We start from the raw sequence: 27,756 nt of genomic DNA on the forward strand, positions 1-27,756 counted from the left end.
TGGTCGCATTTCATTTTTTTCTGCAAGCAAAACATGCTCTCTTGGCAGTAAAGAAGCTCCTTACAAAAATCAGGTTTTGCTGTGGTTTTGTTGCATTTTTGTTGTCTCTTGTGCATGCTGATATAGTGCAACCCCATAAAAAAAATCATAATCTAACTTCTTTATGTTTTTTTGCTCTGAAAATGCAGCAAAATCTGATACCTGCATTTTTTTGCACTTACCCATTTCGTTCTATGAGTGAAAAAATTATACAAAACGATGAAAGAATTGACATGCTGTAGTTTGCCAAAAAGCAGTTTTCCAGATCAGTCAGGAAAAAACCCAATGTGTGTACATGAGATTTCTAAAATCTCATAACTATTGATGGTACATTAAAATGCAGCTTAAAATTTGCATAAAAGCAGCAATAAAACAGCCTAATTGTGAATCCCTATAAAACCCACATTCCTTTAGGCACAGACATAATTGATGTTGAGGCGTAAAGACAAGCCAAAATAGAATAAGTTAACTATTGATAGCAATATCACTTCTGACGTTCTAGCTGTGAAGTTGTGGTTTAATACAGATAGTCAATCATTACTAATGCATTTGGAAAAATGCTGCCAGTTAGTTTAGAATCTGACAAGACATGTAAGTATTTAGTCATCTTGATGGAGAACAGGAGCACAAACAAGCATGTCGACTGAGCTCAGGATGGGAAACACATGTCCCCATGTCTCGATCTGGAAGACAAGACTGTAAGTGATGTACTGTAGGCCTGGCAAATATTATGAGAAAGTGGATTCCTTTACCAAGTTTGACTTAGATGGAGCCAACAGAGGGTAACATGGAGGTGGCAATAGGATTTCACGAGAAGCACTCTACTAGCAGTGTGCTATCAATTCACATGTGCCATGAACTTTTCTCACTCTCACTATGGTGGAGCAGATGCCAAGCTACAGATCCTAAAATCTTGTCATTCACACCATGTCCTTTAAAGTGCTGAACTGTCTAATAGAAAATATTGTACATCCGTCCGTGCTTGTATTGTACAATGTAAAATAGTACAATAGCAATAAACCTGAGTCTTCCATAGACTTCAGCTGCCCAACATCAAAGGGCACACTTCCTTTGGTTCCGATTCTCACTTTAGTTCTCTTTTTCCCATTATTTGTCTGGTGCTTGATAGCTGCCCATTTATTTCCATCTGCTGCAGGAAAGAAGGCCACTTTCTCTTCTTTTGTTGCGCTGTTTTAAGAAACGGCAAACCCTGCATAAATTCATCAGCTATGTGGAAGGGGGAAGGGGCAAATATTTAACTCCAGTCGACCCATATAGGAGACAGTGACTCCATCTGTGCTAGCTATACAGCAGGGTTTCTCAAACTTTTTCTGCTTGGACCACACAAGACAGAGCATGATGAACTCTCATCATCCATATTGCTGCAGCCATAGAAAGAACTGTAAAGAAAATGATCAATTCTATGAAAACTCTCTGCTGAGACCAGCTTCAATATTGGTATACAAGGAAGTACAGAATGATCGGGAATTGGTGATTGGGCAGGGGGAAATTCAGTTCTAATCCTTTTTCCTACTGCACTGCTTTGAGATATTTCATTGTATACAGATCTCGGCAAAAATAGTATTGAAGAGGACTGTCTAACATTTGTCATGGCATCCATCAACCTCTTGGGATCTGGAAGCAAAACTACCATAACCTACTTTTTTATCATTGCTGTTAAAAATACTTTATGCAACACTTTATAAGACCCTCTAAAGTCAATCAGATATGTTGTGACTCATCAGTATTAGTGATGAGTGAAAGTGATTGGATAAGGTGTTATCTGAGCATGCTCGGGTGCTAACCGAGTGTCTTCGGTGTGCTTGAAAAACAAGTTTGAGTCACTGCGGCTGCATGTCTCGTGGCTGCTGGACAGCAACAACACATGCAGGGATTGCCTAACAAACAGGTACCGTATATACTCGAGTATAAGCTGAGATTTTCAGCCTACTTTTTTAGGCTGAAAGTTCCCCTCTCGGCTTATACTCGAGTCATGTCCCAGGAGGTCAGTGGGGGAGGGGTGCGGCGGCTGTCACATCATACTCGCCTCCTTCTGGCGCAGTCTCTGCATGTCCCTGATTCTCAGATGGTCTCTGGCGCATGCAGCTCTTCCTATGCTTAGCGGTCACGTGGTACCGCTCATTAAAGTAATGAATATGGACACGACTCCACTCCCATAGGCGTGGAGTGCATATTTAATGAGCGGTACCATGTGACCACTCAGCACTGGAAGGAGATGCCGGCCCCGGGACGACAGAGAAGCAGGGATGTGTAGAGACCGCACCAGGAGGGTGAGTATGAGAGGGAGGGTGAGTCATGCATATTCACCTGTCCCCGTTCCACCGCCGGGCTGTCTTCCGCATCCTCTGGCTGTGACATTCAGGTCAGAGGGCGCGATAACCTGTTTAGTGGGCGCCCTCTGCCTGAACAATCACTGCAGAGACCCAGAAGACACAGCGGCGCTGGAATGTGGTCAGGTGAATATCGCAAGTGCCGGGGGATTTGAGCCAGCGGCGACACCGGCATCTTGCCCCCATAGCGTGCCAGTGTCCCTGCCTGCTCAGGACACCGGCACCTGGCACCCAAAGACGAGAGGTGAGTCATTTTTTTAGTGCAGCTCATGGGGCATATTATTCTATGGAGCATCTTATGGGGCCATCAACCTTTATGGAGCAGCATATGGGGCATATTATTCTATGGAGCATCTTATGGGGCCATCATTAACCTTTTATGCAGCATTATATTTGGCATATTTTTTGTATGGAGCATCTTATGGGGCCCATCATTAACCTTTGTGCAGCATTATATGGGGAATATTTTTTGTATGGAGCATTTTTATTTTTGAAATTTGCCAGTAGCTGCTGTATTTCCCACCCTAGGCTTATACTTGAATCAATAAGATTTCCCAGTTTTTTGTGGCAAAATTAGGGGTCTCGGCTTATACTCGGGTCGGCTTATACTCGAGTATATATGGTAATCCCTTTAGGTGTTGTGGCTGTCGAACAGCTACGAGACATGCAACCTCAGGGACTCGAACATATTTTTCGAGCACACTGAAGACACTCAGTTAGCACCCAAGCATCTTCAGGTAACACCTTATCTGAGAACATTCACTTATCACTACTTAGTATCCATTGGAAATCAAATTTAGCACATAGCTCAAGGTTGTGCTATAAAAATGGAAGTTTTGATACTACTGTGAACATGGTCTGATGCATATGTGCTTTCGTCTTTACATCTAGGGAAAAATCCATCAAATAATAGACTTAATCCCAATTGCACCATTTTAAAGACATATGGTCTTTTTGCTGGTGTCAAGTAATGGGCAAGTGTGCACAGCACTGCTGAATCGAGTATCGAGCACTAAAGAGAGAGACACACAAACACACTGGGTTTCATCAGTTCGCAAGTCAGGAGCCTCCGGAAAAATTGCTTGAGTTCCCTATTCACTTCAATTTTTACCACTACTCAAGTTTAGTATGCCTGAACATCAAACGTGCTTGATTAGAGTATCGAGCACTCGAGTTTTTCACTGCTCAATCCTCAATACTGGTGTCCCATTTGCGATGCTTACAAAAAAAGACTTAAAGTCAACAAGTCATATTATTTTACATCATAGTGTGTCCATCTCCTAAACCAGCGACCATTGTAAATATTTTTCAGGCTGCCGCACATGATCTTCATTATTGCTCAAGCTCCCTATACTTTTTAGATGGCTGTTGGCCAGCAGCTATCTTGACTGACTCCTCCATACACAGAACTCACTAGTCTGAGCTCTCCTATGTTCTATGAGGATCAACTGTGAGGTTCTTGTGGCGGCAACAAGGACAAAATGATTGGCAGTCTAAAATTAGACAAGTCAGATCTTTGACATTGGTGAAGATCTGGTGACCTCCACATGCATTAGTCTGTTGGCTCGATCCATCCATATCAGTGGGTTCAGGAGACATTAGTGTGTTTTGGGCCCCTTACTCATTGAACAGATTAATTTTTTGCTAAGTTTTAATCACTTGCAGAATGTTTTTTTCTTAAAACCTTGGGTCACCTCTGGCTTAACCCTGGTGACCTTTCCTTATATTCCACCTGTCCTTCCCCCATGGAAAACACACTGATCCATTGTTTGCATTTGCGTAGTAACGTTGATCAAAGTGAAAGAAGACACACACACACACACACACACACACACACACACACACACGATAAAGATCTGAAAGGTTACTGTAACAAACTGGCACATGGCACTCTCCCAGAGGATGTTATCAATTACATCTGTTTACCCCTCACAGGCTGATAACTAGCTTTATGACTGCCCAGGAAACCGTGTCATTCTTCCACAGCAGCTGTAATGTGTCCACACATGGGACTGTGTGCGCACTTGTATGTCCTATATATACATCCGTGCTTGTATTTAGTCCAAATTATGTCTGAATTTAGCGGCCCATAGACCTAAAATACCTGATGACTCCCCAGGAACAGGAAATGATCTGTTCTCAGACAAAAGATAAGCCATTGCTACCCAAACTGTATCCTTCATTATTCTGTATTCAAAAAGACACTTTTCTCCCTGTTGTGTGGGGGGAGGAACAATTTTTCAACAAACCGATCATGTTATAAAATCAGTATCACTAGATGATCCATATTCCATTGCCTGAAAAATATACAGTTGTGGCCAAAAGTATTGACACCCTTGCAATTCTGTCAGATAATACTCAGTTTCTTCCTGAAAATGATTGCAAACACAAATTCTTTGGTATTATTATCTTCTTTAATTTGTCTTAAATGAAAAAACACAAAAGAGAATGAAGCAACAAGCAAAACATTGATCATTTCACACAAAACTCCAAAAATGGGCCAGAGAAAAGTATTGGCACCCTCAGCCCAATACTTGGTTGCACAACCTTTAGCCAAAATAACTGCGACCAACTGCTTCCGGTAACCAGGGCCGTATTTAGGGTTTCTGCTGCCCTAGGCACTTTTAGTGCTGCCCCCCTCCCCCTTTGGTGAGTATGACACTATCGGCAGTGACTTTAGCAAGAATCGCTGATGTGAAAGTCGCCTTTTGCCGCAAATCTGGCAGTTTTTCTGCATGTGCGGTGTAACGGATCACTTACGGCAACACTGCGTTCGGCCTCATTCATTCCCTATGGGATTTGCGGCACTTATGATCTGGCAAATGCGGTACCATACCTCCCAACTTTTAAAGAAGGGAAGGAGATAAAGTGTGCGGCACGCGTAGCGTAGCCACGCCTCTGACCACACCCATTTCACAACTAGTCACACCCATATCCACGTCCCAACCACAGCCATTTAGCACTGCTTATCACACTGTTTTATATACAATAATTATAAACGAAAAAATATGGCCACAGTGCTCCATACTGTATAACAGCCACGCATGATGCTCCATACTGTATAACGGCCACACATGATGCTCCATACTGTATAACGGCCACACATGATGCTCCATACTGTATAACGGCCACACATGATGCTCCATACTGTATAATGGCCACACATGATGCTCCATACTGTATAACGACCACACATGATGCTCCATACTGTACAATGGCCACACATGATGCTCAATACTGAACAATGGCCACACATGATGCTCAATACTGTATAATGGCCACACAGTTCTCCATGATACTGTATAATGACCCCCCTCCTGTATGCATGGCTCATATTCCCCCCTGTATGCATGGCTCATATTCACCCCCCCGTATGCATGGCTCATATTCACCCCCCCCGTATACATGGCTCATATTCACCCCCCCCGTATGCATGGCTCATATTCACCCCCCCTGTATGCATGGCTCATATTCACCCCCCCGTGTGCATGGCTCATATTCACCCCCCCCCTGTGTGCATGGCTCATATTCACCCCCCCCCTGTGTGCATGGCTCATCTCCCCCTCCCTCCCTGTATGCATGGTGGCTCTGGCTTATCTCCCATCCCCCCCTGTATGTGTGGCTCATCTCCCATCCCCCCCTGTATGCATGCATGCATGGTGGCATTGGTGGCTCTGGCTCGTCATCTCCCATCCCCCATGCGTGGCTCATCAACAGCCTGCCCCGCCGCTCCCCATCTATCTTGTTGCTGCCGCCTGCCGGGCTCCCCGATCCTCCTCCTTCATCCTCCCCCTTCATCCTCCCCGGCTCCCCCCGTCCCTGGCTGTCATCATACTCACCTGGCTGTGTCACCTCACACCGCGCACGGCGCGCAGAAGAACGGGATCCTCCACCTCTGTGCTGTGTCCCGGCGCAGCACCCTCGTCGTCCTGTCTGAGCGGTCAGGTGGTACCGCTGATTTAAGGTCATGACATTAATCAGCGGTACCATGTGATCGCTCACACAGCGAGGGTGCAGTAACTGAGAGCAGACCAGGCGTCGCTGGAGCAGGTGAGGTGAGTATGCATCAATCATAGTGTGTATGGGCAAGGAGGCAGCGGCGGGGGCGGCGGTGGCGGCGAGGGGGGAGGGGCTTAAGCCTTTAGGTGACCCCGGCCGGACCGGACATTGCATAAAAAAAAAAAAAAGCACACACACCTGCTCAGGTGCCGCTCCCCCGCATGGCCCCGCCCTAGGCACGTGCCCTCAAGTGCCTAGTGGCAAATACGGCCCTGCCGGTAACCATGAATGAGTTACTAACAGTGCTCTGCAGGAATTTTAGATCATTCTTCTTTGGCAAACTGCTCCAGGTCCCTGATATTTGAAGGGTGCCTTCTCCAATCTGCCATTTTTAGATCTCTCCACAGGTGTTCTATGGGATTCAGGTCTGGACTCATTGCTGGCCACCTTAGAAGTCTCCAGTGCTTTCTCTCAAACCATTTTCTAGTGCTTTTTGAAGTATGTTTTGGGTCATTGTCCTGCTGAAAGACACATGACCTCTGAGGGAGACCCAGCTTTCTCACACTGGGCCCTACATTATGCTGCAAAAGTTGTTGGTAGTCTTCAGACTTCATAATGCCATGCACATGGTCAAGCAGTCCAGTGCCAGATGCAGCAAAGCAACCCCAAAACATCAGGGAACCTCCGCCATGCTTGACTGTAGGGACCGTGTTCTTTTCTTTGAATGCCTCTTTTTTTCTCCTGTAAACTATATGTTGATGCCTTTGCCCAAAAAGCTCTACTTTTGTCTCATCTGATCAGAGAACATTCTTCCAAAACGTTTTAGGCTTTTTCAGGTAAGTTTTGGCAAACTCCAGCCTGGCTTTTCTATGTCTCGGGGTAAGAAGTGGGGTCTTCCTGGGTCTCCTACCATACAGTCCCTTTTCATTCAGATGCCGACGGATAGTACTGGTTGATTCTGTTGTACCCTCGGACTGCAGGGCAGCTTGAACTTGTTTGGATGTTAGTCGAGGTTCTTTATCCAACATCCGCACAATCTTGCGTAGAAATCTCTTGTCAATTTTTCTTTTCCGTCCACATCTAGGGAGGTTAGCCACAGTGCCATGGGCTTTAAACTTCTTGATGACACTGCGCACGGTAGACACAGGAACATTCAGGTCTCTGGAGATGGACTTGTAGCCTTGAGATTGCTCATGCTTCCTCACAATTTGGTTTCTCAAGTCCTCAGACAGTTCTTTGGTCTTCTTTCTTTTCTCCATTCTCAATGTGGTACACACAAGGACACAGGAGAGGTTGAATCAACTTTAATCCATGTCAGCTGGCTGCAAGTGTGATTTAGTTATTGCCGACACCTGTTAGGTGCCACAGGTAAGTTACAGGTGCTGTTAATTACACAAATTAGAGAAGCATCACATGATTTTTCGAACAGTGCCAATACTTTTGTCCACCCCCTTTTTGATGTTTGGTGTGGAATTATATCCAATTTGGCTTTAGCACAATTCTTTTTGTGTTTTTTCATTTAAGACAAATTAAATGAAGATAATAATACCAAAGAATTTGTGTTTGCAATCATTTTCAGGAAGAAACTGAGTATTATCTGACAGAATTGCAGGGGTGTCAATAATTTTGGCCACAACAGTAATTGGTAACTTAATTTCTGTTTTAATTATTTTATTTTACTCACTAAGGCTGGTTTCACACTTGTGTTTGGCTGGTCTGCATATGGCTGCGTACATCCTCCCTTAAGCTCCGCCTACACTCCGCCTACTTCTGCATGCGTCCTGCGTACCTATCTTTAACATTGGGTAAGCAGGGACATGTGTTTTATGTGGATGCGTACAACGCATGTCCCTGCGTGCCCAATATAAAAGATAGGTATGCAGGATGGCGCAGGATGCATGTGGAAGAAGGCGGAGCATAAGCCGAGCTTAAGGGAGGATGTACTTAGCCATACACAGACCAGCCAAATGCAAGTGTGAAACTAGCCTTATAGCCATTAATTCTGCAGCGCTTTACAGATATCACTGTCTTCATTGGGGCTTACAATCTACATTCCCTATCAGTATGTCTATAAAGTGTGGGAAGACACCAGAGAACCTGGAGGAAACCCACGTAAAGACAGGGAGAAGATACAAACTCCTTACAGATGTTGTCTTTGGTGGGATTTGAACCCAGGACCAAAGCTCTGCAAAGCAACAGTGCTACCCACTGAGCCACAATACACTGCTAACCACTGAACCACAGTGCTAATTATTATTGCGTCCAGACTCTCCTTTGACAGATGATATTGGGGGAAAAGAAAGATCCAGTCTGTTAAATTTCAATGTCCAAATTTTTTACTTGACGCAGAGATAAATCACTTCCAGAAGACTCTGGCAGCAGTTCTCTCAGAGAACACAGGAATGCGAAGGCAAACTTAGTGTTCCGGTGTCTGGAAGAGTCTAGAGAGATAGCTGTGTGGCTCACATAAGTGCTTCCTAAAACTATGTTTAGACTCATACAGTTCTCTCCACAAAGTCCTACTTTGGGGTTTCTTTTGATGGAGACAATGTCTGGCAGTATATATTTTTTTCAGATGTGCAGAAATTATGAGGTAGACCTTGTTGTGTGCATATGTCTGAAGATGACTACTGCCAGGATAGAAGTCAGACTGGTTCACTGTATAAGGCCAATGTCACACTTGCGTGTGCAATGCGAGGAACTGCACGAGTCTCTCGCATCAATACCTGGCACTGCCACTGGCACTTGGGACCGGAGTGTGCGGCTGCATGTATTTCTATGTTGCTGAACCCTCCATTCCCAAGTGCTGGAGGTAGTGCCGGGTATTGATGCGAGAGACTCATGTAAGTTTCTCGCATTGCACTTACAAATGTAACCCCGGCCTCACAGTGAAACTAGCCTAACATTGAAAGCTTGGACTGGGTTCAAAAACCTTTAGCCAAACAGGGGCCGAGGTGTGGCCGGCATGCAGCTGATAATGCCAACATGCAGGTTGGTGCGGATTATAATTGCAGTTAAATGTAGTTTTATTCTTAATAGCAAAAGCATGGTGACAGATCTCCTTTAATTTGAGAGCAGCATAATAAAAGGGGCAGAGATGTGCCACTTACTGGCCTGCTTGCTGTAATTTTTATAAAATCACTGTATAATCAGGAGTAAACCTGCTGCCATGTAGTTCTCCATAGTCATGAGTTCTGTGTAACTCCGCTCTCACCAGTGATTGGCATCTTTCTGCCTATGCAGTGTACACAGCTGTCAATCACTGGTGAGGGTGGGGTTATACAGAGCTAAAAATTCAGAGATCTGCAGCAGAGAAAATAGTGATTTTATCAAAACTGCAGTAGACAGCACAGTAAGTGATACATCGCAAGAATCAGCATCTCTTCTACATCGTGGTGCTCTCAGATGGGGCAGCAAAAATCTAGTGAAATATTCCATTTATGGCTATGTTCACACATTGCATTTTTGCTGTGGGTTTTTCTGCAGGCAAAACTTGCTCTCTTGGCAGTAAAGGTACTTACAAAAAGCAGGTTTTGCTGCGTTTTTTGCTGTTTTCCTGAGTATTTGCTGCTTTTTTTGCTGCATTTGTTGTCTCTGGTGCATGCTGATAAAGTTTAGTACCCTCCCAAAAAAATGATGAAACTTCCTTAGGTTTTTGCCCCAAAAGACCCTGACACTTGCGTTTTTTTTGCTGCATTGTTGGCCTTACCGATTGCTTTGTATGGGTGAAAAAATGCTGCGAAAATGCTGAAAGAAGTGACATGCTGCAGTTTGCAAAAACACAGACATTTTCCAACTCAATCAGAAAAAAAACAATATGTGTGCATGAAATATTGGACATCTTATTGCTTTTGCTCGTACTGTAAAAAGCAGCTTAAAATTTGCATACAAAACAGCAAAAATGCAACGTGTGAACAGAGACGTACAGCTACAATTGTTCAGTAAAAGGCAGTTTTTATCTACTGTTAATTATTATGCTTTCAAGTACAAATTGTCACGGTTTTTGGCAACAATGCAGTCTCTAGTTGTCTGCAGTGCAGCAGCAAAGTGGGAACCAAGTCTGAGTGTATTTCATGAGCTGCATCTTCACCGTCCTTTTTTGCTCATTTTACTACTATATAGCTAGAGCCGATCATGTCCTTTATAAAGTAGTTGCAGTTACATAGCATTAGCAATTTTTTACATAAAAGTATCAGCCATATAAATGATGAGTCCCAGCAGCATAAATATATATAAAATACTGCCCAGTTACCCTACATTTGGCTGTCTTTGTTGATACACTCTGACAGTCTGATTTGCGTTTTGCATAGAGCAAATGCTTTTGAGACTGCCATGAGCGCTCCACAGGTAATGCATTAAACTGTACAGCATGCAGATTCTGTCACTTCCCACCGCTCCAATAAAACGCACAGTCCTGTAGGGTAAAGGCTTTCCTGCTACACTGATACATTTATATCTTGATGGCTCTCATTATACATGCCTCAAGAGCTTAACTGTAGCCTTAGAAGGCGTTTTACAAAAACATAAACCTAGAATTAATGCTAATGAGAAGATTCAGATTCAACAAAAATCATATGCTGTATAACATAAGTTCTAGATATAAAATTAATAATACGTATAATAAAATATACAAGGTATAATGCAAAACAAACAAGATCGGGTTCATACGAGTGTACGAAAAATCGTCCATTTTCATCCAGTAAAAACGAATGATTTTCATTCCATCCGTGTGTCCATTTATTCATCTGTATGGCGTCCGTATTTATTAGCATTTAGTGAAATTTATAAATCAAAATACAAATTTCCTGTTATAACTGCAATGTATCTATCAAATTTGGATGCATCATGAATGATTCGCACTATTTTGCACTTCCAGTAAACTTGAATAATGGAGTTGCATCCAAAATATGGAAGAGACAAGCACATGTTGAGTTTTTTTTCACACGGACACATGGTCCGTGTGAAAAAGTGCTCGTCTGAACAGCCCTATTTAATAAACATTGGTCAGTGTGCTATCTGATTGTAACACGGACCTCACAAGTGTGTATAATGCACTGGCCTAAACGAGCCTTGACAGTGAAATGAAGGTTAACACTTAAGGTACCTTCACACGAAACGACATCGCTAGCGATCCGTGACGTTGCAGCGTCCTCGCTAGCGATATCGTTTCGTTTGACACGCAGCAGCGATCAGGATCCTGCTGTGATGTCGCTGGTCGCTGAATAAAGTCCAGAACTTTATTTGGTCGTCCGATCGCTGTGTATCGTTGTGTTTGAAAGCAAAAGCAACGATACCAGCGATGTTTTACACTGGTAACCAGGGTAAACATCGGGTTACCAAGCGCAGGGCCGCGCTTAGTAACCCGATGTTTACCCTGGTTACCAGCGTAAAAGTAAAAAAAACAAACAGTACATGCTCACCTGCGCGTCCCCCAGCCTCTGCTTCCTGACACTGACTGAGCGCCGGCCCTAAAGTGAAAGTGAAAGCACAGCGGTGACGTCACCGCTCTGCTGTTAGGGCCGGAGCTCAGTCAGTGTCAGGAAGCGGACGCTGGGGGACGCGCAGGTGAGCATGTACTGTTTGTTTTTTTTACTTTTACGCTGGTAACCAGGGTAAACATCGGGTTACTAAGCGCGGCCCTGCGCTTAGCAACCCGATGTTTACCCTGGTTACCCGGGGGCCTCGGCATCGTTGGTCGCTGGAGAGCGGTCTGTGTGACAGCTCTCCAGCGATCAAACAGCGACGCTGCAGCGATCGGCATCGTTGTCGCTATCGCTGCAGCGTCGCTTCGTGTGAAGGTATCTTTACTGAAATAAAAAAAAATCCGGCAAACTAAAATCATGTCATAGCCTGAACGAGGGGTAGGCTGTGTAGGAAGCTGCCTATTGCACAATAGATAAAGGGCAATTTATGAATTAAAAAAATCAATCTTGTTCTGTCCCTGTTGAATGGTATTGTTTCAGGGAAAGCTGAATGACAACCAAAATGACTACTGTATAACTCTGATACTCTTGTAATTAGTCAACGAATGTCTCACGACACAGCTAGGCAGCCGGTTATATATTTTAATATATTTAAGGACTTAATTTGTTGACTTCTTTTTACAAGATGCTAAAAAAATAAACACGGGGCGAACATACAAACTCCTTGCAGTTGATGTCCTTATTTTCTTCTAAAAAAATCATTTAAAGCGAACCTGTCATCAGGATTTTCATCAGTAGACTACAGAGAGTGTCTGGTTGGCACCCTTATACTGACTGAAATGATTCCTATGATGAAGAAATCTGTCTTGTGGTTGTTTACCCATTGCAGTTTGGTGGGCGGCTCTTGAGCAGATTGAGAGCATTGCTTGCAGATAGGTGCAACTGCTAGAGCAAAAAATGTTTTGCCTCCAGCAAAATGTCGCCCTTAGCATCTATCGACTAGTGATAGACCACACTATAAACTCCGCAAGCACAGCATTTAAGATAGGAGGCAAGTTACTGTGACCCGTCATTTAAGCCTGAATGATGATGATGCCAGAATACAAAAAAATCCCTGCCCACAGGCCCCACAGGAGCTCAATCATCTCATGAACTGAAAACTGCAAACAAAGATTAAACAACAACCACAAGACTGATTTCTTCAACCCAGCTATCATTGTAATCAGTATAACAGAGTCAACCTGACAGTATCTGGTTTACTGAGCACAATCCTGATGACAGATTCGCTTTAAGCTTTATTTGTTAAACCAATGATGGCTCTCGGTTCTTTTGGGTGGTTTCAGTGTTTTATTTTTATATAAAAATGGTGTTTTTCTGGCTTTTTTTGCAGTTAAGACATTTTTGCATTCTTCACTACACTAGTGTTTTAACATGCCCTATAAGAGACGCATATAAATGTCAAAGAGCACGTCCTCACTTTGTCACTTAGCCTCCACCTTGGCTCATCCCGGTTATTAGCCTCATTTGTAAAAGGAGAAATAAAACCCTGTCTAATAATGTCACTCCCCTGAAGGCAGAGAAAATCAATGGCAAAGTGTTCTGCAGGGGATTCCAGGGGATTGAAGGACATCATGAAAAGCTAACATTATCACAGACAGATGCCGCGCTGAAGGCTTGTATCTCGGTCATGTCACTCCACTTAACACATGCAGCACAAGATGGGAATCTTATCTCCATGATATATAAAAAATACCATTAATGCATGATAACTGCTAGACTCCAACTTCTGGATTAAGGCCCATTCAGACAAGCCAATAATTGGAAAAGAGCCTTCATTAGAGGACTCGTTTGAGTATTAGCTTGTGTAAACATGCTGGAAATCATCCAATGTAAGGGCTTGTGCACACGAATGTATAACTTGGACATGTTTTTGACAGATAGCACTGATCACCATGTTATTCTATGGGGTTGGGCACATATACTGTATGATTTTTTTCTTCAAACCAAGTCGGTCCAAGGAAAAAAATTGCAGCATACACAATTGATCTCTGAGAATAGAATGATACTTGCCCATTCAACTCTATGGGTCTGTGTAAATGAAAAAAACAAACAGACAATATAGAGAAACTTCATTTTCTCCTCTCCACCTGAGAGAATTGATTCACACAATGATCACATTCTGTTCATAGTGTGATTACCACTAGCATAATAATGCCGATTTTCTCGGAGGTGGTGAAAATGGTCATTTGACAGTAACTTAACAGCAAAATACTCGTTCGCTGGGTGGTCATTGTTGGCATTGAAATCGTTATCAGCAGCAAATCTTTCTGTATAAACAGGCGATGTGCTGTCAATAATTATGATATTCTATGTGCGCTGAACGATTGTGCTAATGATCATTCTGTGGGTATAGAATTCTGGTTGGTCCTTCTAAACTGGCGATTAAACAGCCTCCAATGGGCTTGTATGTAAAATACTGGTGTTCCTGTAATGCTGCATGTTGGCTAGTGTAAATACATCTTTACTTGCAGTGGTATGTATAAGTTTGGGCACCCCTGGTCAAAATTACAGTTATTGTCAACCAGTATTTTGAACAGGGGTGCCCAAACTTTTATATGCCACTGTATATCCCTCATTACAATTTTAAAGATGTACATTAGTCTTCTTTCATATGTCTATCAAAAAGGGGGTGGGAGTTCATCAGATTGGGACGTACTAAGCCAATATCTACAGTATATTACTATATATTAAAATATTAATGTCAATTTGAGGAGACAACAATGGAAAACAAAATTATAGACAAAAATTAGATTTTTTTTTTCTAAACCGATCAATTCCTCTTGGAAATAAGCTTTTCTTTGGGTAGCGACAAACAACTTATGATGCATGTCTTTGTGGCTGAGTGATGAGGATCCGAGCAAATCTGACAACTGAGTGCTCAAGATAAAGTTGTTATGTCAACAAAGGTCTAAGACATAATAATATTCCATGTTCCGCGGCCTCTGCACTGCTGTCTAAGGAGACCACGAACTCCACTTCCTATGTTTTGCATCAACAGTACCTTCTTTTTCTAGTACAAAGAGCTTTTGCTCGCTATACAATGGCTGAACACAGAATTGTTTTTTGAGAAAAAATGTATTTAAATTTTTCTTAAACTGGAAAATTTGATAGCGACATGCATTTGTAGCAGTGCAGTACAGGATAGCTGGCTACATCCCTCTTAAAAAAATCTGTCAGAAGGATCTCACATCCCAAACTGTCTATATGTACATGTAGCGCTTTCAACTACAAGTCCAGCAGTACCTTTATATGGCCATTATGCATCTCCGTTAGAGAAATCAGAGCTTGAATTGATATGCAACTGAAACTGACGAGCTATGTCACTCCAGATCTATTACTCGCCCAGAGCCGCCTTCTCCGGTTTGACTTGAGGCTCCTCTGCCTGAAGTCACACAGCATAGAGGCTGTCAGTCAAGCAGGTGAAGGTGGCACTGAGCGGGGAATAGAGCTGGAGTGACAGAGGCTTCAGATCTACAGCCAAATTTGCTAATCAATGATGAGGCAAGATCTTAATCTGGCATGTTTCACCACCGGTGCCATTTTTCCCAGAAGCCTGCCAGAAGATCAATCTGTGCATGCGACATTAACTGAACCATTTTATTGAATGTGATCTGAATATCAGGTCAAACTTAGGCAAGCTGCAATTTTTTTCATTGGTCTGACTCGGTCCCACAGAACAATATTGGTCCTAGTGCGATCTCATGTTTTGTTGTATCGCACTCGGACCAAAAATATGGTTATAGGCATATATAAGGAGGTGAATTTCTGGCCAGGAGACCCATGCCCAGTCCAATCATCATGAACAACACTTGGACGATATGTAACGGATGTCTCAATTTGGCCTTATAAGGGAGGTGCCCACATCAAATTTTTTGGCAGGCGCCTCGACCAGCCATAATTAGGTCCTGGGCAGATGAAAAGTGCCAAAGCAGGAAGAAAAAAAGAAAAGTGCAACTGCAGGTCAGATCTTGTTGTTACAATAATCACATAAGGTGCAAAGAAATTTTTATTTTTTTTAATAATTCTATTTGTTATTACAATACATTTATGAACCTTATAAATGTGGTTATAACAATCTTAGAAACATGACAATGACTGCAAAATCCCAGAGCTGCGCACATTTCTCGCAGCTGTGTCAGATGTATAGATTTCAGAATTGCAAGTTATATTGAGGGGATGCATAGTTTGGGTAATTCACAAAAATGTGGCATCTCAATTAATTTTACACGCTCTTCCCCCACATTTCCCATGATTTTATCATTGTCAAGCTGCACATATTATGGCTTTGTGTAATTATTTTGCTATAACCCTACCAGCCCAGAGGTGTAAATAAAAGACTGCATATCGACACTGGCAAATCATTTATTAAGCACCAACACAATGTTGGCTTAACCATTTCAAGAGAATTTTTTTGTTTTTGTGCTTTCGTTTTATAATTTATCCATCATTTTTGGGGTTTTTGTTGAATTTCTTGTTGGCAAAATTACCTAGTATCATTATTCTTCAGATCATTACAATAACAGTGAAATCAGATATACTTTAAAAAAAAAATATTTTTGTGGCTTAACAAAATTCTGAATCTTGTAAGAAAAACATTTTCTGAGACCCATAAGTATATTTTTCCACGGATGGAGCTTTGTAAGGGATTAATTTTTGGGTTCCGAGCTGACATTTTTATTGATACTATATGGGATATATAAGATTATTTAATCTCTTTTTATGTTATTTTGGGGGGGGAAGTTCAGCAACTGAAAAACAGCAGTTCTGGTGTTTCAACTTTTTTTTAGCATTTAATACACAATTAAATATAAAATGTATATTTTGATAGACAGGATTTTTACAGAAATACAATTTTTTTTTTTTACATTATTTGTTTTTATTTTTTATCCGAGTAAACGGGGATGATTTAAAGGGGTTGTCCATTACTAGGACAAGCCCTTCTCGATCTAAAGGTTTAGCCCTGATCAAACAAAAAAGCCTGTATTCACTTCCCTTTCTGGCGATGTTCCAGGGGTGTCGGCACTCACGGTCCTGGGACACTCGTGCAGTTGCATGACACGTGCTGCCTGGAGCTCAATCAGCTCTAGCATCACTGTCTCCACCATTGTAAAAATTGAACATGAAGAGGAAGTCAGAGATCAGCTGCAGCCCTGACTTCCCTTCATGTTCAATTAAAGAGAAGGCAGAGACAGTGACGCCAACATTGATTGGGCGCTGGACTCACGTGTCACAACAACCGTACGAGAGTCGCAGGACAGCGAGTGCCGACGCCGCTGGAACGGCAAGGAGTATAAGCTTTTTTATTTTATCGTGTGCCAAACATTTAGATCGAGAAGGGATTGTCCTAGTAGTGGACAACCCCATTAAGCATATATATCAAAATAAAGATTAAAAAAAAGATATAATTTTTTTAACTTCATTTTGATTTCTTTTGTTTAATTTGATAGAATTTCTTTTAACAATGCAATTCAAGCGTATTTCTCATTCTCTGCAGCCACCGGCACAAACCATGGTTACAAGATGGAAGTGATTTTCAGAATGCAGCGCTAATTTTGACTTTCATGATAATCTACCCATATGACAATTTCTTTGGCACCACGAACACTCATTCTCTTGTGAATACCACAGCTAGAAGTGGTTTGTAGTGATCTGCCACGTGTTGCTGGCCATAGGAGCTAATGAAGAGATTTGCCATTTAGCCTTGCTGACACTCTTCATAGAAGGATTGCTCCCAGTAGAGCAATCATTGAGAAAGAATGAGCTATCCCAACTAGACAACTCCCCGTCCAATTATCTTCTTGGCTGAAGTGTTGAGAATAGGATCTTTCAGGGCTGAAGCTATCAGGTTTTAAGACTTCTACATTTTAAGGCTACTTTCACACTACCGTTGTTTGCTGTCCGTCGCAATGCGTCGTTTTGGAGAAAAAACGCATCCTGCAAAGTTGCCCGCAGGATGTGTTTTTCCTCCATAGACTTTCATTAGTGACGCATTGCGACGGATTGCAACACGTCGCATCCGTCATGCGATGGATGCGTCGTGCTTTGGCGGACCGTCGGCACAAAAAAAGTTCCATGTAATGTTTTTTGTGCGTCGGGTCCACCATTTTCGACCGCGCATGCGTGGCCGAAACTCCGCCCCCTCCTCCCCGGAACTCACAATGGGCAGCGAATGCGCTGAAAAACTGCATCCGCTGCTCACGTTGTGCTACATTAACACACTGTCCATCGGTACGTCGGGCCGACGGTTTGCGATGGCCCATACAGACGGACTAGTGTGAAAGTAGCCTAAGGGGTCACGATTTTTGACTACTGCCTTTTACAGCTCCTCTAGTTATGTTTTTACTGCTTTTCTGTCATGGTTCTCAAAAGTTATATGAGGCTACAAAAACATGGTTGCTTTCTCTGAGACATCATTGCTCTTGCTCATGAAATGCATCAAAGGGATTGTCCTCCTTTGGGGATATATTTTAATTGCTTAAAATCCATATATTCGGGCAATCATGTCTGGAATTGGATGTCACTAAAAATGTTGCACCTTTTGGCTTCCATAGCCTCTGTGTTGTACTGTCTATTGAAAGCTGCAGAAAGAGTTAACTGAGAATCCATCAATGAGCTCCTTCTGATAGTCTAATGGGAGAGTTTGTAACTTTTTCTGAGCTCCTTCCAGCTAATTTATTACCAAACACCAGATTGAAGTTGGATGTGCAGGGAAACAACTACAATTTTTTAATATTTCCAATTGCAAAAACATTTTTTAGTCCAAAATACATAGATTTAAGTAAAAACAAAAAAGGCGGTCAACCCCTTTATGTATAGCAGATACACCCCATGTTGTCGAATGGGGCTTAGTTACAATCCCAAACACAGCCTACAGTGGGAGTTTTTTTTTATTCTCTTTTTACGTTTTTTGCTGTCTCAAACAACTTTTTTTAATCTTCAAATCTATGGTAAATGAGTAAATTTATGTATAGGATTAATCTTAAGGAGTAGAAAAAAATAAAAATCAAAGAACGACCACTTTGCTCTTTTCTGCACAGACACAACTAATTTGCATTAAAGCTGTAGTAAGTTGATCTACATCTAAAACAGGAAAACCTCATTAATGTAAAATTCATTGTGTCCAAATGTTTGTTCCATGCATAACAAACTTGGTAGGAACTTCTTCAAAGTTCACAATCGCTTAGTCACCAGCTCTATCCTCCCGATACACCAAAATAAAGATCAAAGTTCTAAGGAGGTGACTGTGTTCTTAAGTCACAGAACCGATTCTCTGTGAAAATTAGTACTACGTTGGCATGAGAGCAGTGGCCCAGGCCCACGTCCACGTCCAAACACCCTTGTAAATGTAAGATGGTTTAATATTAACCTTTAGCAATATTAAAAAAAAGTACCGAGCTTCTATAGTAATATTTCTTAAAGGAGTAAAGGGCCTTACAAGTTTTTTTTTTTCTATTTTATCATATTAACACCTATCTAAAAGTTGACTGCTGGGACCACCAACAATGTCAAGAATAGAATTTTCAAGTGTCTCATTTAATTGGAGCCATGGCTGAACATGTGTGACCATGCTCTACTGTTGCATTGCCAAAGCTTAAAGGTTTATTCCCAAAATAGATAGTTATGAACTTATTCTTAGGGGACCTCCAGCAACTCCAAAAATGGGGTTCTGAAATCCAAGAATCAGGCTCTGCAGCCCCGTATCATCAATGATGGAAATAGGTGAGCAATGTACTCCAAGAAAGATCCCACTAGGACCAAGTAAAGCCCCTTTCCATCTCTCCTATATTCCATACAGCCATACATACCTCCTCATATGTACTGTTAACAACAATATAGGTGATGGATTATGTCACTATATCTATGGGCAAGTGCAATAGCTATATATTATGTGCCAATATTTAACTTGACATACTGACATCAATGACAATACATAATATAGATACTATTTCTTACCCAAACAGGATAAAGTTATTTATACTTAACTTTAACAAATAAATATCTACCGGTCCTGTGGTATGTATTACTCAATGTGAGCATCATGTATTAATTTTACATCTATATGTATAGTCAATGCTATATCCTTGCACTTTTTTTCTATTTCTTATCTTTGCTTGGGGATTCTGCGCTAATTGTTTTACCTCTTTTCTAACACTCCCTTTTAGGGATTGCATAATGGTTTTATATTAATTGAGCGTGATTTCTCTTCTTTGTTGCCACTATATACCCGATTACTATAACGGTATTGTTATCTCATACCACTGACCTTTTTTGGGTTTCCTTATTGATTTGGTGTATTTTCCGTTTGGTCTAAAAGATGTATCCATGCAGACATACATCTATCTATGATGAGGGTCACACTGGTGAGGAATTACGTACAGATATACATTTTATCTGCTTGTCCTTTACAATTGTTTAATATATTGGATAGTCCCATAGGTGATGAATGGTGAAGAAACTTTGCATGGACACCTCTCCTACATTCAAGATGGGACTATGCAGAGCAGTGTTTTTGAAATCGCTTAGGGTCCCAGCAGTCAGATCCATGCAGATAGGAGATCGCTTACTATTTTGGGAATAACACTCTTATTAGTTGTTAGGAATCCAAGGGGTAACTTTCCCCTTGTGGAGAGTGACATGCCAAGCCTGGCATGCCAATGTGGATCCCGGTTCACGCCCCGTCACCCAGCCAAACCAGATCTCACACTTTGCACTGATGGGGCGGCACCTCAAAACAGTATCTGCAAATTAAGATTCTGGTTTGGCTTTTATCCCAAGTCATTTGGCGAGGGTCGTTAAAGGGTCGATATTGACTTTTAGGATTGCTACTTACAATAGGTAGTGCTAGAGTTCTAGTCCTCTTAGCCCTCTTTCACACTTCAGTCTTTTTGTTTCCGTCAAAATCCGTTGTTTTGTGAAAAAAACGGATCCAGCAAATGTTGCTGCTGGATCGTTTTTTTCTCATAGACTTGTATTAGTGACGGATTGCCTTCCATTTCATCCGTCGTTTGACGGATCTGTCGTAAATTCTGTGTCTGTCACCCGGAGACAACGGACATAGTAACATTTTTTGTGGACGTCGAAAAATCGGACAGCGGCGGATCATGCGCTGTCCGTCGTTGACTATAATGGATGCCTATGGACGCAGGATCCTTCGCTGTCCGTCAAAAGACAGAATCCAGTAACTGAGCATGCCTGGAAGAATTTCTAATTCCTGTAATATGCAAATTGCCTCTTCTGAGAAAAAGAGGACTTAACTCTATAGCGCCACCTGTTGGAAGCAGCGATCCTACAAGTTACAATCAACCCTTTAACAAGTCGTGCAATATGACTTAGGATAAAAGCCAAATCAGTATCTCAATTCGCAGACACGGTGTTTCGGGCTGTTGGCCCTTTTCAGTGCGAAGCATGAGAACTGATTTGGCTAGGTGAGAGGCTCTGGACTGGGGTCTAAGGGGTAACGTTTCTCCTTATGGAGAGTGACATACCAGCTGGCTTGTCAAGGTAAGGAGGCTTATTAATTTAACCCATTTTTCCATTAAGGGAAAAAATCTCTCTCTCACTCCAGAATTTTGTTCATTTAAATTATGGCAGCAACTGCTTTGACGAATCCGTCAAAAAAACGGATGCAGTGCATCAGTTTTTTTACAATCTACACGGGATCCGTCTTTTGAACACTTCGACGGATTGTGACGGATTCTAAAAAAACTCGTGTGAAAGAGGCCTTACTCTATGAAGAGGCAATTTGTATTGCTAGATAGGGGTAACCGTTCAAATGGCAGTATGGTGGCTCAGTGTTTACCACTGTAGTTTTACAGCACGGCGGTCCTGGGTTCAAATCCCACCAAGGTTGACACTGCAAGGAGTTTGTATGTTCTCCCCATGTTTGCGTGGGTTTTCTACGGGTTCTCAGGTTTCCTCCCACACTCCAAATACACATTGAAAGGGAATTTAGAGTGCGAGCCTCAATGGGGAAAGTGATGTCTGTAAAGTCATGTCATAGCCCCCCCCACACACATTAGGTAGCTATTGTGAGCATTGTTTGGCCAAAAGCCATCTCTCCCGTCTCCCCCAAACAGAGGAATATTCGGCTTGGCATTTTGGTTTTCCCGTTATACACCCTGGAAATGTGTAAGTAAAAGGACAACTTGGTGTTTTCATTCCCCTCATCAATATGGCATGACAATCAATGTTGATGGGGTCAGACTGTGTAAGGACAAGGGCAAAGAAAAAAAACATTTGTTACTTTCATCATACAATTCCAGGAAGAATAACAAAGGAATAGCAAAACTGAGTTCTAAGAAAAGATGCTCCATCAGTTTATCCTTTGGGGACTATAAGTTTTTACTCTAACAGGCATGATGGAAGAGCTATTAGCTCATCTTTAGTGTTATTATAACGCATAAAACTACATACAATCCACAGATAAGCACATACATATTTATGGAAGGTCCCAGATGTAGAGACATTGGAGAGATTATGAGGACTCACACTTTTCGGACATCCCATGAAGGATCCTGAAGAACGCACTAATCAATCTCTCCCCAGCCAGTAATGGCTGATAACATGAAACACTAGCACATATTTAACCATTACAGTCACTGTAGGTAGGACTGAGTTTACATTCAAAAAACATTTCCACCATATATCTTCCTAACAAAAATGTCTGAAAGTTACTGAAATCTATACAATAGTGATTTAGAATGAAGAAATCCACCACACAAAATGCACAAGTGTAAACTACATGCTTTGCCCGGGAAATTACAGAAGCCAGACGCGCATTTAAATACAATCGACAGGAAAGTTTCAAGCAAAAATAATCTGCATTATTTCACAATGCGTGAAACCATAAAGGCTTAACCTTCCAAATGACCTTTGCATTCCATTCCGGGTGGTAAAGGAACAGGCAGCATCTTTTTTTTAAGAAGATCTAAATGGCTCAGATGTTGAAGGTGCAAAATGAGTGCAAAAAATTCAAAATAAACATAATATACAATTAGCATTTAGAACAAAAATGTAAAAGGGCATCAAATAAGTTTTCAACGTTTAAGAGTCCCCTTTATATAGGCAGTGAAAGTTGGCATCCTATTGGCTCATTAAAAGAACGAGTAATGAGGAAATGAACTACAGGTATTGTTTATATCAGGTTTGTGTGTGATTTTATTTTTATTTCAGGTAATGTATTATAAAAAAAAGTTAGAAATACTTTAATGTTCACACTGGGCTTTTTAAAGGCCCCGTCTCACATAGCGAGATCGCTAGCGAGATCGCTGCTGAGTCACAAGTTTTGTGACGCAACAGCGACCTCAGTAGCGATCTCGCTATGTGTGACACGTACCAGCGATCAGGCCCCTGCTGCGAGATCGCTGGTCGTGTCAGAATGGCCTGGACCTTTTTTTGGTCGTTGAGGCCCCGCTGACATTGCTGAATCGGTGTGTGTGACACCGATCCAGCGATGTCTTCACTGGTAACCAGGGTAAACATCGGGTTACTAAGCGCAGGGCCGCGCTTAGTAACCCGATGTTTACCCTGGTTACCAGCGTAAATGTAAAAAAAAAAAAACAGTACATACTCGCCTTCTGATGTCCGTCAGGTCCCTTGCCGTCTGCTTCCTGCTCTCACTGACTGCCGGCCGTACAGTGAGAAGTGAGAGCACAGCAGTGACGTCACCGCTGCGCTCTGCTCTCACTGTACGGCGGCTCAGTCAGAGCGGGAAGCAGACGGCGAGGGACCTGGACACCGAAAGGCGAGTATGTAGTGTTTGTTTTTTTTGGTAACCAGGGTAAACATCGGGTTACTAAGCGCGGCCCTGCGCTTAGTAACCCGATGTTTACCCTGGTTACCCGGGTGCTGCAGGGGGACTTCGGCATCGTTGAAGACAGTTTCAACGATGCCGAAGTCGTTCCCCTGATCGTTGGTCGCTGGGGAGAGCGGTCTGTGTGACAGCTCCCCAGCGACCACACAGCGACTTACCAACGATCACGGCCAGGTCATATCGCTGGTCGTGATCGTTGGTAAATCGCTTAGTGAGACGGGGCCTTAAGACTTTTCTTGCTGCTTCAGGAAATCTACAAGTACATTAGCTGCAATGAAGAGTGACCCTATCTTTTGTATTGAAGCATTTAATGAACATGTGCAAAGGTCAATGTGAAAGAAATGGAAATGTGATTGGTGGATCCTGTATTATCGGTGGTGTATAAGTAAGGTGTTACCTGTTAGTGTAATCCTGCCTCTTTTGATAAAGAGCCTGTTGAAAAATGTTCCTGAAAGTACAGGAAGTAAGAGTATAAAAAACCCCCGTGGCCAGAAAAAAATTGCAATATTACTAAGGCTGTGTGCACACGATGCGGAATTACTGCAGATCCGCAGCTGATTTTTCAGCACAGAAAAGCTGCAGTTCCGCAAAGTGATTTACAGTACAATGTCAGTCAATGGAAAAAAAAAGTTGTGCTAATGGTGCGGAAAAATCCGCATGAAAACCGCTGTGGAACAAAAGAAGTAGCATGCTACTTCTTTTGTGCGGAACTGCAGCGTTTCTGACCCCTTCCATAATAGAAATCCGCAGGGGTAAAAAACGCAGAAACTCCGCACAAAATCCGCATTAAAAATGCACAAAATCTGCATAAAATCCGTGGCAAATCTGCACCTGCATTTTCTGCCAGGAGATGCGGATTTTGTGCGGAAAATTCTGCACCCCAATCCGCAACGTGTGCACATAGCTTAATATTGTTTTCTAATAAAGATTGTGAAAAAACATTGCCAAAAAGGTAAAAATAAAAAACAAAACCACTGTCTATTGATGCATTCCCTTAAAGTTACAGGATGTAAGAACTTCTTGTTTGATCACATACATCCTGTAGTTTTTAATTAAGGGTATGTGCAAATATTGTGTAAAATTTCTGCATGATTTCCGCATCTACAAAAACACAGCTACAAAAATGCCCTTTTTAGGTGCGTTTTTGCTCTGACTTTTTGACTGATTTGAGTGGAGTGGTAAAAAACGCAGGGCAAAAAAGCACAGATAATTTACATCCTGCAGATTACTTCCTGCACCAAATCTGCAAGTCAAAAAAAGCAATGTGTGCATGACACTTCAGGTTTATCATTCACTTTGCTGGCATCAGGATTGCTTCAAGTTTTTCTAGAAAATCTGCATGGCAAAAACGCACCAAATCTGCAATGTGTGCACAAGCCCTACTGTTTAATTCACAGTTTGATGTTCTTGGGATATACTTTGCGCTGTAGATTTCTTGTGACATTAGATACAAATAGATGGAAGCACTCACCTTCCACACACGATTCCACCTCTTCAAGGTTTCTTAGTGTTATTCTCATGAGACTGGAATTTAACATTAGTTCATTGCGGTGAAGAGGCCACATGTATCGGGGGGCAGGATTGACAAAGAAAATTCTTGTATCTCCAGTGGATACCTGGTTGTCACATATCGTGGGATCTCCAAAACCTCCAACCATCACTTTGTTTCCTCCATCCAGTAGGATCTCATTGGTTACAATTTCTCTGCCCTTTAGATATCGCCATACTCTAATCTAACAAAGAGATTAAAGAAGATTAGTGTGAATGTAGACATCATATCCCCCTAAGATCATATTATTAATGTATCAATTAGTCTTGCAAAATAAAAATATTGAGCAAAAAAAATAGCTGTTGAGGAGCTCAGAAAAAGATAAAAGGTTTGGAAATAGTGATGAGCGAGCATACTCTGATAAGGTGTTATCCGAGCACATTCGTGTCCTAATCGAGTATTTTCGGCGTGGTAAAAAAAAAACCGCTCGAGTTCCCACGGCTGCATGTCTCGTGGCTGTTCGATAGCCTCTACACATGCAGGGATTGCCTGTTTGTTAGGGAATCCTTGTCGAACAGCCACGGTGACATAAGCATTTTTTTGAGCACACCGAAAATACTCGATTAGATCACGAGTGAATGACCAAAAGAGAATTCTAAATGCCATAAATATTTGGTGTGACTGCTCTGTCTTAATCACTTATTCTACACACATGGTCAAAATTGTTGGTACCCGTCATTTAATTACAGAAAAACCCACATTGGTCACAAAAATAACTTGAATCTGACAAAAGTAATAATAAAAGATCTATGAAACTGGACAAATGAAAGTCAGACATTGCTTTTCAACCATGCTTCCAAAGAATAAAAAAAAAAAAAAAAAAAAAAAAACTCATGAAATAGGCCTGGCTAGAAATGATGGTATCCCTGAAAATAATGTGACAAAAGGGACATGTTAAATCAAGGTGTGTCCACTAACTAGCATCACAGGTGTCTACAATCTTGGAATCAGTGAGTGGGCCTGTATATAGGGCTACAGATACTCACTGTGCTGTTTGGTGACATGGTGTGTATCACACTCAACATGGACCAGGGGAAGCGAAGGAAAGAATGGTCTCAGGAGAGTAGAATGAAAATTATAGACTAACATATTAAAGGTAAAATTATAAGACCATCTCCAAGCAGCTTGATGTTCCGGTGACTACAGTTGCACATATTATTCAGAAATTTAAAATCCATTGGACTGTAACCAACCTCCCCGGAAGTGGCCGCAGGAGGAAAATTGATGACAAATCAAAGAGACGGATAATACAAATGGTAACAAAAGAGCCCAGAAAAAAATTCACAACAGATTTAAGTTGAATTTTAAGTTCAAGGAACATCAGTGTCAGATCACACCATCTGTCATTGTATGAACCAAAGTAGACTTCATGGGAGACGACCAAGGAGGACACCATTGTTGAAAAAAAAAAATCATAAAAAAGCCACATGTTGACAAGCCACAAAGCTTCTGGGAGAATGTCCTATGGACAGATGAGACAAAAATGGAACTTTTTGGCAAGACAAATCAGCTCTATGTTCACAGATGGAAAAATGAAGCATATCAAGAAAAGAACACTCCCTACTGTGAAACATGGAGGAGGCTCTGTTATGTTCTGGGCTGATTTGCTGCATCTGGCACAGGTTGTCTAGAACCTGTGCAGGGTACAATGAAATCTCAAGACTATCAAGGGATTCTAGACAGAAATTTGCTGCTCAGTGTCAGAAAGCTTGGTATCAGTCGCAGGTCGTGGGTGTTGAAACAGGATAATGACCCAAAACACACAGCTAAAAATACCCAAGAGTGGCTAAGAGGAAAACATTGGACTATTCTGAAGTAGTCTTCTACGAGCCCTGACCTAAATCCTATTGAGCATCTTTGGAAAGAGCTGACACATGCTGTCTGGAAAAAGGAACCTTCAAATACGAGACAACTGGAGAATTTGCTCTTAAGGGGTGGGCCAAAATACCTGTCAAGAGTTGCAGAAGTTTCATTGAGTTACAGGAATTGTTTGATTGCAGTGATTACCTCAAAAGGTTGTACAACAAAATATTAAGTTTAAGTGTACCATCATTTCTGTCCAGACCGATTTCATGAGTTTTATTTTTTTTAAATTCTGTGGAAGCATGCTTGAAAAGCAATGTTCTTTTTCGTATTTTTTTTTATTACTACTGTAGCGCCCCTACTGCCGCAGGGCCGAGGGGTACTCGGTACCGGGCCTCTGAGTCTCTGCTCTGGGGTTGTCACGGTGGCTAGACCCGGTCCGTGACCCTGCTGAGGGGCGCCCAATGAAAGGTGTGGGTGGTGATGCTGTAGTGGTGCGGTGCAGGTCGCAGTAAATAACGAGGACACCAGGTTGCAGTCTCTTTACCTCTTTACTGAAGGCTTCAGGATCCTCGGTCCTAATACGGTTAACCGGGCTGTGGGAGTCCGGCCGGTCCGATGGCACCTCCAGAGTTCCCTTTGCAGGTGGAAATCTGTGCCTACCTTCTAGCGCTTGTGTGTTGTGGTCCTCCCCTGCTGTGCTTACGGGATAGTCCCCAC

The 27,756-nt window shown here is 42.1% G+C and overlaps 1 protein-coding gene across 13 annotated transcripts in view; it reads right to left on the reverse strand.

The window, feature by feature from the left end:
* AGRN (agrin) overlaps nt 1–27,756 on the reverse strand; it is a 487,688-nt gene that overhangs the window by 429,305 nt on the left and 30,627 nt on the right. For all 13 annotated transcript variants that reach the window (XR_013213195.1, XR_013213196.1, XM_077250009.1 and 10 more), the window contains exon 2: nt 25,156–25,417. Coding sequence is in view for 11 of the 13 variants with exons in the window: in XM_077250009.1 (XP_077106124.1) it covers nt 25,156–25,417 (262 nt within the window). In the remaining 2 variants the exon portion in view is untranslated. The remainder of the gene's footprint in view (nt 1–25,155; nt 25,418–27,756) is intronic.

The sequence above is a fragment of the Ranitomeya variabilis genome, chromosome 4 (assembly GCF_051348905.1).
Source record: "Ranitomeya variabilis isolate aRanVar5 chromosome 4, aRanVar5.hap1, whole genome shotgun sequence".
Taxonomy (NCBI): domain Eukaryota; kingdom Metazoa; phylum Chordata; class Amphibia; order Anura; family Dendrobatidae; genus Ranitomeya; species Ranitomeya variabilis.